Genomic DNA, 15,453 nt, shown 5'->3' with positions numbered 1-15,453 from the left:
CCTGGGTCTGTTAACAGCATTAAGTGAATAACTGCCACAGAGAGAAGAAGAAGAAGATGATGATGATGGTGAAGATGAGGAAGATGGATGAGTTATATAATTAATACTGGTGTAGTGCCATTTTTATTAGTTTTTAGAGTCAAGGCAATAAAGTTGCTTATTGAAATATTTGAGCATACAGTGGTTCAGCCAAAGTCGTAGGTGGAAAGTACAGGGCACTTTTTTCCTTTGGATTAATGAGCTACTGCTAGTCCACAGAAATTAACATAGATGTTAACAACCCCTGCTATCAATGCTAATAAGTTAATAATGACCCCCTGCTATAAATGGATAATAAGCTTCCTGAATCAGTTTCTTTAGAGGGGTGCACGATGCAATTTAATTATTGCCCTGATAATTACACTCCACCAGGTCCTGACCAAATTTAGTCGGAAATCACCACCGAGGGAGCTGACATTCAGAAAATATGCTGCCTAGCCTTAAAAGTCCACACAGGAAATATTGTACAGATGTGCTGAGGGATTATACAGATTATGTCTTTGGAGGGGGATCTCTTTTTATTGATCGCTGTGTTAATTTTTAGCTCCTGACTCCAGTTGCAGCATTTTGATACCAGTTTTCGTTTATGTTTTGTGGCTATGCAAATTTCGAGCAAAACACAGACATTTCAGTTTAAGAATATTAAGAGGATCCCTCGAGACATCGCTGATACCACCTCGAGGAGTTTCATTGAATTTACAGTGTAGAAAGCACATAGCACTTAATTTGCACTTCATTAATTCTGTGCAAAAGTAAGGTTGGCCCCTTATATTGACTATAATACTTTATCAAATGGGCCAAATAGTACTGTTTTTTTATGCAATCCAAGCACATTGGCTCATGACTCTGTGAGCCAAGACTAAAGTCTGGGGCATGTCATCTCTCTGGCTGCACAAGCCACCAAAGACTGTTAGGCAGACCCTGGTAAATAGTCTTTAACAAAGAGAGTACGGGTTTTCATTCTGCAATAACAAAGGGGGTCATAAATAGCATGTTTTTTGGAGGTGCTGTTAGCAACTAGGTCCTATCTTAGTCCATATTGGGACATGATTGCATCCATGTAAAATTGTGTGCTGTATGAATCTGAACAAAATGGGGGCAGGGAGGCAGGCAGGCAATTGCTGATGATAGGAACTACAGCCAAGGTGCCAGGTTTGAAAATGTTCTCTTATTTAGCAGTGGAGAGCCAAGACTGCAGCTGCTCAGACAGCCATGATCAATCAGGAAAAGAAACAAAATGTTACCCTGAAAAGAAGTAAGGGGGTTTGTTGTCTCCATAAAGCAAAAGCCATTTTGTATCTGAGTCAAGGGGGGGGGGGGGGGGATGTGATAAAGAAAGAAGAAAATGAAAGCTCTCTTTTTGTCCTGGTCTTTGAGCATCAATATTGATTTCAGGCAACCAGCAATTTTGATGACAGGGTCACTCTAGAAAGAAAACCATCTGATATTTATGCTTTCATTGTTGTTGTTAGCTCCTCGCGTCCGCGTCTCGGAGCCTTGTAAGCCACTGCATCTGCTTTGTCATCCCAGCGACTACAGCTGAGACATGTCTCTCCGTCTGCAATGCGTTATGGGCAATTTCTGCGGAAAAAAATTGGAAGTGATTTATATAATACATTCCGGAACACAGCCCCATTTAAAATGAAAATACTCTGCGCGAGCCTCCGATAATAATTCACCAATTATTTGGCCCGAGTGTTTGTTAGAGTTCCTCTCACTCGGACGATCAGGACCGGGAAGTGCGCAATGGCCCCGTCTGATAAATAGATAAATACCACAGAACAGGTTGTAAAGCAATCAGAGAATTATGCTCCCTTAATGGATTAATCCAGGTTCACAGCAATTCATCCTACCTGGGAACAATTGCTTTATAATCTCAGCGAGGCTCTCCCCCTTTTTGAAAAGGATACAAAGGCCGCGGCAGGCTAAAAGCCGTATTGATCTCCGAGACCCCTTTGAACAGGTAATTATGTGTCACGATGTGCTCGGATTAATATATAGCCTTTGTTTGCATATCGGGATGATGGATGATTGGCCGGGCCCGTGCATATCTTTGCAAGTAATCCTGGCCAGCTTGAGCGAGCCGGCACACACATGCGTGCGCATGATAAAAGAGGGAAGGGACGCATGCCCATCATCTCTCCTGCGAGCGGCTGGGGTTTGTGTTGTAGTTGCTTTGAGAATAAATGATGAGGCAGCTGGAGGCTGAGAGCCAGGGTTTTTGTTTCCATGTATCATAGCTCTCCTCTCTGCCAGAGGACCCATGTCATGCTATCCCTACTTTTGAGGCTTGTGAAAGATTGTGACAAGCACCACTCTCTTTACCCACCAAAGATTGATTTTTCTTTGGGATGACTAAAGTGAGTCGTGAGCTACTGGATATCTTTCTGAAGTCTTTTTATATACTGTGTATTAGTGTATTGTATTATGTAAAGCAAGGCAACTCAACCTTGCCACAGCTTTTTTTCTGCTAGTTTTATTGGCTGTCTAAAAATGCAGAACTAAGCCTGTGTTTTGGCACGGCTAAAGTTGCTTGCACGCAATAGTATATGGTATCAGCTCCCAACCCAGGAGTTGCTCATAATCAACACAATCTCAACATCTTACTACACAGCTCGATATTACATTAACTCTCCACATTCCAACCAAGACGGAGAGGGAGGGGGTGGTGTGTGTGTGTGTGTGTGTGTGTGTGTGTGTGTGTGTGTGTGTGTGTGTGTGTGTGTGTGTGTGTGTGTGTGTGTGTGTGTGTGTGTGTGTGTGTGTGTGTGTGTGTGTGTGTGTGTGTGTGTGTGTGTGTGTGTGTGTGTGTTCATTTTGGGAGAAGTCTGCCAACGCTCATTAGCTGCCCATGCATTTGGGAAAAGGTTAATCTCACATCTGCTGTGTTGTGCAGCGCGATGATACACAGCGCCTCGCCAAGGGATGCCGGCACCATCTTCCCACTTCTATCCAGTCCCACCGTCCAGAAGACACAGGCTTGATGGCAAACAATGTGTTTGAGCTCAACAGGGTGGGGGGGTGGTGATTCTGCCTCTGTGTCCTACTTTGTACAGCTCTGTAGACTTTCCTCGCACTCGAGCAGCGACCTCCCAACCACCCTGGCAGTCCTCTGCCTCCTCATCCTCCGCTCTAAGAGGACCAGAGAAGAAAGGAAAAACAAACCGATGGTGGACGCAACTGGTGTCTGCTGGCCTCATGTTGGAACAAGAAGCAAAAAAGCCCCAGATCCGTATCGCAGACATTTTTTTATTTTCCTCAGCTGTTGGCTTTTGCAAGCAGAGCCGCGCGGCTAATTAGCTGTCCTCCCGCTTCAGTGTTTTTAGAGGAAAGTCCAGTCAAGTGCCATCTGTAGAGTGATGTCAGCTTGGACGATGAGTTATCCACTTGATCCTCATCCTCATTTCCTCCTTCTGGCACAAGCCGATTAGTCCCCAGGGGGTCAGGTGGGACGCCCCCTGCCATAACTCAGGGCAAGATAATGCCTGATGGGAGGGAAATGGAACAGGTTCAGATTCATTTTGTGTCAAGCTTGACCTCCCGAGTACCTTGTTTTAACCGCCTGAGTTTTGAGGTTCAGAGCCATCTTGGAAAAGCGATGTTATGCACACACTAGACGCTTGACTTCTCCGACGTTTACTCACGTCGGACTCATGGGTGAGCATGGGTGAGCCGTGCTGTGTATTCTCCTAGATGTTTTATTCCTCGGCTGGTACCTCAAGCCGCTGGAGTGAGCACTCATAATTTAGAGGAGCCTTACCTCCTAATTAAACAGGGCAGGCTTTTCCTGCCAACACAATTTTCAGTTTTATCGACATACCTATTCATCAGTTGTGTGCAATGCAGAAACACCTTGAAGTGCTACATCAACACATAAATGCATGATTTAGTGGGGTCTGGATGTGGCTGAACAGATGTTGTACCGTGGGGGTAAGCTCTCAAACATGCACACACACCACACACACACACACACACACACACACACACACACACACACACACACACACACACACACAAACACATACAACACACATACCACACACACACACAAACAAACACACACCACACACATACCACACCCCTACCACCCACATAACGCCACACACACACACCACACACACACACACCACACACACCATCCCCTGATTCTTTAATATTTATGTGGATTAAGGTGGTTACAAAACATTCATGTAGTTTGGTTACTAGACTGGGAATGTAACTGTTCTTTTGAAAGTCATTGGCCTTTATCATGCATATGGATGAGAATGGTGTTAAGCCCTGTCAAGACATTTACGCGACGAGAAACCATGGAATGTAAATGAAATTCAGTGACTTTCAGCAATTTCAGGCGAAATGACAGTTGGTGATGCAAAGTTTGAGGGTTCCAAGTTTAACCAATTTCAACCTTGAAGCGACTTAGATGATTACCAATGGGAGTGAAGGATAACGTTGACTGACATATGATGCAAGGACTGAGTTTCCCAAATGTTACCTGAAAAGAAACAACGTCCATGATCATACACTGTACTGTTTTATTATGAAGTGAATAATAAGGTCCATAGAATGGGATAATAAAGAGAGAAAAATGTATAAAAATAGATAGCTCACGAGAGTTGATTAGGTCTGATATTGCTGACTGCAGCATTAAGGGTAGCATCTCGGGTATTTTTTTATGATATGCTGCGCCAACACAGCAGAAATAAAAAGCATACAACTCTGAACGTGCAGTCTCTGCATCACTTTGGAGTTTCGTAGTTTGTCAAGTTGTAGCTCCTTATTCCGCTTCTTCTCATTGTCCCTGGAATTCGAAAAGCTTGGTTACAGAAAATACTCCAGTTCTCTCTGTATCTACGTTTACATGTGCGAGCGGACACGTATTACGTTCTTCCGATTCTACCATGTTCTTCCAAATGACAGGGTTTGCCTCAAGATAAAGAAATGAAAGACTACCTGGACTTGGGTGCAGTGTTGTTTACAGTTGACTCTCTGCCACGTGGTGTAGCCTATCACCCCCCTCAAAACCCCAGGTAATGATAACGTTTTCAGCATGAGAATAGAAGAACTAATAAAGGGTGGGTGTTTACGCTGTCCTACTGGCTCTGTGACTTAAAGATGTAAATACCTGAACATTTTAGGTACTTTTCAGACACACGTTTTTATTTCGTCAGTGTATTCATTGGAAGGAAAAGCCTTTAAGGTTTATGGCAAAACTGTTATCGCGTTGGTGTCATGATGTCTTGTGAAGATTGAATCCAAGACTCTAAGATGATGCTGTGGTCCCCAGAGGGTTAAATTTCACTTGACTCATTGCTTCTTTCGAGCTATAATGCCTGTGGACAGTTGAGAGAGGAAGAGAGAGAGAGAGAGTGAGTGAGTGAGTGAGTGAGAGAGGAGAGAAGAGAAGAGAGAAGGGGAGGGGGGGGAGAAAGGAGGGGAAACCTCAGCAAAACCTCAAACCTACTCTTGTGGTATGCCGCAGTCATCCCACGGTATATTTGAAAATGGAGACCCACACTTAATAAATCCCTGGTACCAAGTCTACATGATTGATTTACAAGCTGAGGTTGCACGGTTCTTAAAATGTATTTCCTAAACACGTTCAATCTGTGCAAAAGGGTGAAGGAGAAAGGGGTGCAAAAAGAAAGAAATGGCAAAGTGAAATGAAATATGCTTGGGGAGAGTCTTGGGCAGGGAAATGTATGTCAGGTTGAAGGTGTCGGTGAACCAATTGCTCAAAAATTGTTCATGAGTTTTAGAAGGAGAAAAACAAAAAAAAGAGAAGGGAAGGAAATGGTTTTGGCTTGTCTAAGCCGCACAGCTAGGACCTCACATCAAAAGGTCAAACTGAATCAGAAAGTCTTTCCTCTTGTTTCCGAAACACAGCAGCAGCTCCGGCAGCTGGCACCCTGCACTGAGCTCTTTATGAGGTTCAGCTGGCTGTTTTGTGTTTCTCTTCTTTTTAAGTCAAGTGAATACTCCATGATTTGTTTTTCTCTGTAAGCTCTGTTTCCATCTGTAGTGCATTAAGCTATAAAGTAAGTTTATGCATCTCCATGCCATTCAGCTCCACGCCTTTGTATTTTTTTGTGATCATACTGCACATCTTCTAGAGTTCATTACAGCATCTTTTTTTTTGTGTGGCATTTGTTCACCCTGACAACCATAGCTGCATGAATTCTCCGGAACAGATAAGTGCATGTTAGCTAAACACCCAGCAACTTTATCACTTCCAGTATGACTCACTTCTGTATTCTCACTCTCTTCCCCTCCCTTCTCCCTCTCTCCCCTCAGCTCCGAGACACAAAATCGACAGATCAGAACACCACGCTGCTTCACTTCCTGGCCGAGAAGTGTGAGGAGATGCACCCTGAGATCCTGAACTTCCCAGACGAGCTGGAGCATGTGGAGAGTGCCAGCAAAGGTAAAGCCAAGCTGCCTGTCAATTAACACAATCTTTGCAGGCTTACTCTCCTCTCAAATACTGTCTGAACATCTGGTGTAGGGATAAAGCCATTGCACTCTCTCTCTATCTATCTCTCTCTCTCTCTCTCTTTCTCTCTCTCTCTCTCTCTCTCTCTCTCTATCTCTCTCTCTCTCTCTCTCTCTCTCTATCTCTCTCATTCTCTCTCTCTCTCACTCCCTAGCTCTCTCTCTCATTCTCTCTCTCTCGCTCCCTAGCTCTCTCTCTCTCTCTCTCATTCTCTCTCTCTCGCTGCCTAGCTCTCATTCTTTTTCTAGCTCTCTCTCTCTCTCCTCTCTCTCGCTCCCTAGCTCTCTCTCTTTTTCTCTCTCTTTTTTCTCTCTCTCTCTCTCTCTCTCTCTCTCTCTCTCTCTCTCTCTCTCTCTCTCTCTCTCTCTCTCTCTCTCTCATCTTTCTTGCTCTCTCTGCTTTGCTGTGTTTCAACATTTCGGGCTGACTTGTCATCGTTTAACAGCAAACTGATGAACCAATGGCCGCACTCTCACAGTTTTCAGTCTGCAAGAAAAACGAAATAAATCTCATTCGTCCTGATATTACAAATCCAAGCCACAAAGCGTTTCCATTCCTCATTGGGCTGCACGGTACACGTTATAAGAATTAGCATCTTTATCCACTACACACAATGTTTACAGTCTCTGGGCCTCTGTTATATTGCCACAGTGTGTTGTAATCCTTTGATAATGTTGCATGTTGTTGCAGAGTGGCCTTGCAGGCTCCACTTACTACTGATGGTTTTTGATTCCAAGTAAGCGTTTGCTTGCTTGTTTGTTTGTATTTTTCTGAGGTTCTTGCAGCCACCGCTCCCTGCTGCTGTCCATTTTAATAGAAATAAACTCTCCACAAATGATATAATCTCAGGTAAATCAAATGTAAATAAACAGGATTTCCTTTGTGTTAGCATTATTGCACCTGCTCTCAAGTTATAAGGCTTCCCTTATGTGCAGACAAGAGGCCACTTGTCGATATGACCTTGGGATATCTACCCTCTCGCTCCTACATTTTACACACGAGGCTCCCAGCGTGGTTTACATAGGGCATTTGACAAATCCTTTATTGGTTTTCTCTCATGGCTATCTCTCTCTCTCTCAAACCAAGAGCTCTGAGGCATTTTACAACTTGATTTAGGCAAGCTAATGTTATATAGAGGCACCCAAGGGATTAGGCCCAACAAGGTTAGAAGACTTCAATTAGAGCACTTGCTTTGGATGAAATAAAACTTCTTAATAGCCAGCGAGGCCTCCCCTTAATCCTCCTGTTATGTATAAATCTCACACACCCTCCTCTGATGCACCGAGGCCCGGGCATCGCATGCCACGTGAGCCGCGCGCAGTTACGACGCAGGGATCGATGGATGTACAGTAATGGAGCACAGGGGAGCTGTATGCTTCCCAGCATGGAAGCCGTGAAGAGGATAGCGCTCCAGCGCGTGTTCTTGTTTCTTTTGACATTGGTAGGTTTGCTACCAAATAGTTTTTCTATCAGGTTAATTAAATGAAATAGCCATTGATTTTTGTTAAGTGAAATTTTTATAGTTATCCACCTAAATGGTTGCATTGCCGAAAATGCGTGCAGGCTTGTGTGAGTAGTGGACCACATAGTCATTTTGTCTGTCAATACTCTCGTTCCTTTCTAATTTAATTCGGAAGGGTTTCGTCGAAGCCCCAGACGGTTATTTACTTTGTTAGTCACCTAATTGGTTACTTAATCAAATTTAACTAATTACATGGTCCATTGAAGAAGCCAGTCATTGTTGACGAGTGGACGAGTCCTAGTCTGAACGGTTGTAGATGGATGAGTATGCACCTCAAACTGAACGCTATGGACTCCAGACATTTTAGAGACAATCAATTCTTTGTACATGGTTGTTGCCTAATTGAGTGTGACAGATAAGCAGGTGGTTGATTCAATTCATTAAGGCAAATACCACTGCAGGGTGTAGTGGCGACACTGATGATGAGCTTTATGAGAAATTAAGACGTAACATTGTTAGTAACTGGATGGCTTGGGATTGTAGCAGTACTACACAGCCTTGCATACAGGTCAGATTACTTGAATGAATTAATTGATTAATTGAAATTGAGATCTAGATGTTAATTAATTGAATTGAGATCTAGATGTTCCAGATTATTTCAGCATATCGAAAGCAGACTGATTCCAAAGATAAACCTTCTGAAGAGTATTGTGTTCAATTCTCACAGGTTTTGTCTGTAAACTGAAGAGAAGAGCCGGTGCTGCAACCACAGCTCATAATACATTCTGTTGTTTTACCATACCTCAAAGCAGTTCATTTCCCAGCTCTGGAAAAAAAAGCTGAATCACAAAGCAGGTGTAATCAACTCCCCCCCTCCATTTTTCTTTTAAAACATCCATTTTTGAAAGCACTCTAGTAGACAGCGGGACATGTACAGTATCTGAAGGAGGTGGCAGGGCGCACACCTCACCCTCTTCATACTTGTCTGCAACCACTTTTCCTCTCATGTTCTACAGCTGGGCCTGTTTGAATAATTTACCAGCATCTTCAGATCTCTTACAAGCTGCTGGTGGCCCGACAGGTAAACCGGCAGGACAGCAAGAGAGCCAGTTGCTTCACTACCATGCCTTGCTGCACAGGTGTATGATCGGCTAATCTACAGCCGTTATTCCACATGTTTTGATTAAGCTCCATCCTTATCGCATTCTCTGTCTCACTCCCACTCTTTCACCAGGAAATTTCCACTTTGTATAAACTCGACTCCTTTTTTTTTCTTTTTTTTTTTTCTGTGAGTGCAAAGAACTTTTGGCTCTTTTTTTTCCTCTTTCCTTTACTTTTCCTCTCATTGCTCGAGCCCTGCCAACTTGTTAGAATCAAAGTCTGTCGGTTTTTTTTGCAGCTTTTAGGGATCACACCTCCCTGAATTCATCCCTGTCTCCTTTATCAAAGCCGTGGCTCAGCTCCTCAGTGCAATGCACCGTAACAGAGCCGTGCCAGGGCCCCGTCCCCAGCAGTCCTCTCTCTACCAGCACTCTGTGATACCCATAATGCAGCAAAGCCCTCCGGAAGCGTCCTTCCATGCTCTTAAATGGTCCTTGTGTGGCAGCTCTCTTTTTGTCTCTTTTATCCCTCTCTTGCTCTCCCTCTCTCTCTCTCTCTCTATCTATCTATCTCTCTCTCTCTCTCTCTCTCTCTCTCTCTCTCTCTCTCTCTCTCTCTCTCGTGCTCCCTCTCTCTCTCTCCTACCTTCGTTAAACAAACCCTTCAGGGACGTCCACGTAAGGTGGAGGCAGCTGCGAGCGAGCGCGTCGCTGGTGATTTCTGCGTGTTGCATCAAGGCACCACAAGAGAGGGCGAGGGGGGGATGGCATGGGATGGGGGTTGGGGGCTCTGAATCACACGTTAAATAATCACAAGCTCATCTACGGAGGCTGGAGCGTGCTCGGCTTAATTCACCTGATTGAAAAGAGCAATCAGTCACGGCTGATTCCCCCACCCCATCGAAAAGTCTTCGTTTTCTTGTGGTGCTCCTCTGATTGCCCACCGGAGACGGCGACGCCGTCGCCACCATCTCACCCTGTCAACCTTCAGAAAAGACCGAACGATATGCATACCAAGCTTCAAGGTTTACCTTTTGGCCGCATTTCACTAGTGACTGACCAAGGCTAATTACATTGTGTTTTATTCCACCTGCTGCCTGCCGGATGTTAATGGGCCTAAATCATAACCATGTTATGTCAAAGCTATTCCGCCACCACGTCCAGCCCAAAGTTAGTGCACAGGTAATTGCTTAATCAATGATAACTAGATTGCACAGCATTTCAACTCCAGCCAACCTGGCCCTGAATTGAGCAATAAAGCTTTGACATTTTAGTTTACATCATAAATGGAAAACATTAAAGACGTCTGTGTACATACAGTACGTGTGGGTGGCAGTGGGTCGTGGCGGTTGTGCACCGAACTATTCTATATATTGTTGCAGCATTGTGCTAAACTGTATCTCTAGATACCGCTCACTCTTTTTCTTCTCATCATTTTGGGAGGGAATAAAAAGCATGCGTGTTGCCTTTGTCTTGGCCGCTGTTGCGTGACTTTGTTGATCATCGGTCAGCCTCAAGCATAGTGCAGATATCCCCAGACACGTTCCGGCTGTTCCGAGCGGTCTGCGTCCAGCCTGCTGTAGTGACAGGAGCCTCGGTGCCGATCCCCCCCCACGCAAACTAGTGACCCATTCTGGACACACACCGGTGCACATTTGATAACCCCTCAGAAGCACCACGATTAAACTCCCATGGAAGTTGGCCAGGAGGCCTGCTGTGAAGATCTCCTCCCTCCCCTCTTTAGGGAGGGGAGGTCAGGGCTGGCCTCGTCCCCCAGTCTGCTGCACTCTCTGGGATATAACATGCATCCTCGCTGGAGGTCAGCTCTAATTACTGTCTGCTGACGGGGCCCTCCAAGGCTGGTCCACCAATCTGCTGAGTCTCAAGGAAGGGGTTGGGACATGGGGGAGACGCTGTCCTTACGTCCCCCCTTTCCCCCCTCACTCATAATAACCAATCTGTCTCCATCTCTCATGTTCTCCCCTCGTTTGTCATTGTTTCCTTCTCTTTTTTCTCTCCCATTGCCCCCTCTCTCAAATTATTCAATAATGAATTATGTTTTCACATTTCCTTTCTCCGCTGAATCAGAATACACACATATAATGTGTTGACTATGAATCATCAGCACATCCGCAAAGTTGACCAATGATCATGAAAATAATAATAATAAAAACACAACAAATAATACATTTTCAACATTTTTGCCGATAGCTGTCAGAGGATTTTTGATGATATCCACACACATCATTCCGCACGGAACTGCCCAATTGATTTGATGAAGTGCTTGATTGACACACCGTTGGCAAACAATTCAATTTGACCGTGTCAGTCTTGCCCCACCTGACAGCCCATCACATCCTCAAACAGGGCATCGCCGTGTCAACAGAAGTCTGCATATTTTTAAACGTGTCCACATCGTGGCGGCTGTGTAGACAGCACCGGGTGTGGTGGAGGTGCGAAATGAAAAAGTCAATCAACTGGACTGCCTGCTGTGCACACACAAAATGAATCAATTCAGTTGTCCTGGTCTGTGTGTGTGTGTGTGTGTGTGTGTGTGTGTGTGTGTGTGTGTGTGTGTGTGTGTGTGTGTGTGTGTGTGTGTATGTGCGAATCTCTCTCTCTGTCTCTTACTATCCCCCACTTCTCTTTCCCTCTTTTCTTCCTTCTTCTTCATTTCTCTATGAGGCTGTAAATCAGGACCTGTGTCCTTCCCCCTTTTTTTACCCCGCGCGCAGCTTTGTTCATCTTTATTCATTAGTGTCTTATATTTAATTTTAGTGGAGACACTTGGCCGTAATATACCATTTCTTTCTCTTAATAATCAATAATAGTGCCGCCTGACAGCTCGGACAGGCCACTTTTTCACCACAGGGATGAGAAACAGCTCCCCTTTATAGAAACCTGTTACAGCACGTCCGTTGGGCACGGGGGCATCGCGTGGACGCCTAGCACACTCCGTCATGCCTTGAGCCGCTTGTAGGTGTGCGTAGGGCTCATCTCGCGCACTCACCACCCCAACCTTAGAAATAAGTTCTGACCAATGGCGCTGGTCATTTATATCCCCTTGCCACCCAGAGGAACGTTTCTCTCCCCTGACCCTGCGCCGCCTGTGTCTATGTGCTTAATAGGAAACATGCCATCCATTTTTTTGTGTCATCTGTTCTCTCGCTAGTTTATCTCTCTCTCTCTCTCTATCTCTCTCTCTCTCACACTTCTCCTTTGCTCCCTTTTACTCCTCCATGTCTGGGTTGCAACTAGAATGCCAGGGATCCAAGTGAAACTGTAGTGAAACTGTTTGAATGTCTTAGTTCAAATATGTATGAAGATTAAGTATTCTTTCAGAGTTCCTGAACACCCACCTGGGCAGTCAGTTTGAGCTTCTTTAGAACATCAGAAATTGCATCTGGCCACGGGTTAAAGCGCCAAACTAGTGGCCTACTGTTTATACTCTTTGGGAATCCTAAGGATACATAATTTAACACATCTGACATACACTTGAACTGTCCTATAGTTCAAAGCAGCGATAAAATCTTCATTCTGGGAGCAGAGGATAGGTGTGGATACTTCTACACTCACAACAAGGGCCGAAGAGAGGTGTAGTGCAAGCATCTGCTCGACGGTGTGGAGCGGAACCTGTCGGAAATTACCTTTCTCGCCAGCCCCGGCTCTCGCTAAGCTCGCCCTGCGCCGAGTCGGCTGCTCCGAGCTCTGCCATGATAATTAAAGATTGATAATTTCCCAATGGTCCGCCAAAGTACAGCGCCAGATCAGGAGTTCAACGTCATGTCTGGGCGAAGAAAAACACACACATACACATTATCTCTCGCTCTCATACACACACACACAGCGACAGACACGCGCACGCGCACACACACACACACACACACACACACACACACACACACACTCACATACACACACACACACACACACACACATACACACACACACACCAAAAATATATGTGATGTTAGTTAAGCTCTAAATGGGGTCAGGTTGAACGTAGCTCTGGGCACTATCTGCTCCCTGACGAGATGGAGGATGACTGAAGCACAGTCCCTGTCGTAGGGGACGCACACACACACACACACACACACACACACACACACACACACACACACACACACACACACACACACACACACCTCGCTAGCACCGCCCCGCTCCAAAGATGGCTCCCATTAGTGCGCTGACATCTATGAGGCAGCCGATTTGATTTATTTTATCATCTCACCAAGCGCCTCTGTTTGAATTGCATTGCCGTCAATAAAGCCAGTCCTCTTATATGGGCGCTGGACTAATGTTTGCGGCTGGACGGAGGAACATCAACACATTCTCTGTGGCTATATTGCCCTCAATTTCCAGTCACTGATACAGTCTTTATTTTTTTTCCCAAGGCCCGCAATTGGATAGCGATTCCACAGTTAGTGGAAATGTATTCCTGGAGGTAGTATTTTGGTACCCCTGACCCCCTGCTAATAACGTCTGAGAAGCCTTGAGAGAAGTGTCACTGGCCAATTTGCCTTGTTAAACCTCACCGAGAGATGAATGCTAAGGCTTTGGACCATGAGCACCAAGCCAATGTGGCGATTCCACTCAGAGTCCCGGGCTGATGATCTGTCTTGACAATAAGGGAGTGAAGAAGAGAGGGGGGGGGGGGGGGAAGAAAAAGAGGAAATATGACACAAATGTTCTCATAAATCTATTTAGTGTGAGGCATAGCCAAGGGCAAAGCAGTTTGGAGCCTGGGAGAGAGAAAATGGAGGGCAGGCAATGGAGGCAAGCTGGGGGGGTTGAACTCCAAGGATATTAATATGCTTGTGAATATATCTATTATCCACATTCATTTCCCAGGCACCGCAGCATAATAAACCACTGGCCGTTTCCCATTTAAACTCTGGGCTGCTCTTGGCTCTCGGCTACATTACGCAGACGAAAAGCCTTTCTGCACCGTCTGAAAAACAACGGAGGATAATCAGTCTCTCAGTCAGGAATGAATCGTTGGGGAATCAGTGAGTTAGTGCTTCACACTGCTGACGCTGTAGCCCAGGGCCTTTGTATGGGCGTGTGAGCTTGTGTCTGTGTGCGAATCAGAGGGGCTTTGAGAATTGCTGCCATGTTCTTTTTCTTAATGTTATTAATGGTGTGGGTGTTATGTGTCTGATTTTATCTCTTTGCATATGTCATGTGGACTGCTTTGTAGTTCCTCTGTGTCTTAGACCTTGAACTGTGAACCCAATTATGGTGAGGCACAAACACAGTGTTTCTACGAGTTATGTGTGCAACAATTCTGAAGAAAGATGCATGTGCGTATGCATTTGTACATGAACACATGCATGTCCATGTGTTTGTGTGCACGTGGCCCCACACACGCATGTTGGTTTGTACTTTAAATTCATCTTCAACTCTAAACCACACTCAGTTTGGTCCTTTCCCGTCTTTTTCTGATTGCTTGAAACGCGCTCTACTTTTTGCCCTGGCATCTTTACCGTTCTTGTGACACCTGGAGACCCCCCTCCCACCCCACACCCTTATTCCCAGATCAATCCACAGAGAGGTGTCCTACATTTCTCTCTGCCAACCAGCCCAAATAAAAGCCCCATCCCCACCCCTCCCTTATCTGCCCTACACATACGCCCAAGGAAAATATGTCTGGATTAGGGTACCAGGGACACGGTTCGTTCACCAGTCTCCCGGCACCACAGGAAAACGCTCCGGCAATTTAAATTCAGACGCCAATCAACAAGCTGAGATTGGCACACTAAATTGGCACAAGAGGGGTAAAAAAAAAAAGTTCTCTCAGGGACCATAACTCAATGTATCAATCTATAGCCTGAACAGCCTGAAACTTCTGTGGGAGAAATTGTGTGCCGCCGTTGTGCACTTACAGTTAGCCCCGGCAGATTGGCAATGGGTGGAGAGTGTGGGGAGACTGTGTGCCCTGCCTCTGGACCCCTGCGAGAAAACAGTGCTTCATAAAAGTAAGGGTTTTGAAAGCAGACATATTGAGGATGGAAGATGAGCATAAAAAAGGAGAGAGGGAGGGAGCGAGTGCACACTGACATCATGTACACCTGGCTTTGTTATGTTCCACCATTTGTCCCAGAAGAAAGAAGACGAAATGGGCAGCTCAGGCAGTCCAACGGACTGTGGCACATCCTTTCAAAAAAGACCAGAGGCCTTGCTTCTTCCCTTCAACTCACCAGCATGTTTTCAGCCAGACACATGCTGTCTCTGCAAAGCACACGGCACAGGTGCTTCATGTCGACAGGAAAGGGAACCATTATGTCGTTACTTCATACATGTTTTAGTAACTGTTGTCAGGTGCTTTTCAGCTGTACTCAAAACAGTCATGTTGCTGA

General features: G+C 45.3%; 1 protein-coding gene across 1 annotated transcript in view; it reads left to right on the top strand.

Moving 5' to 3' along the window:
* Positions 1–15,453, top strand: part of diaph2 (diaphanous-related formin 2) — a 388,150-nt gene that overhangs the window by 257,968 nt on the left and 114,729 nt on the right. Inside the window, exon 24 of the mRNA XM_080840181.1 lies at positions 6,331–6,460. Within this exon, the coding sequence (XP_080696307.1) occupies positions 6,331–6,460 (130 nt within the window). The remainder of the gene's footprint in view (positions 1–6,330; positions 6,461–15,453) is intronic.

Source organism: Sprattus sprattus (genome assembly GCF_963457725.1).
Source record: "Sprattus sprattus genome assembly, chromosome: 6".
NCBI classification, from domain to species: Eukaryota; Metazoa; Chordata; class Actinopteri; order Clupeiformes; family Clupeidae; genus Sprattus; species Sprattus sprattus.
The sequence above is the reverse complement of the archived record's forward strand: the minus strand, read 5'-3'. Positions and strand labels throughout refer to the sequence as shown.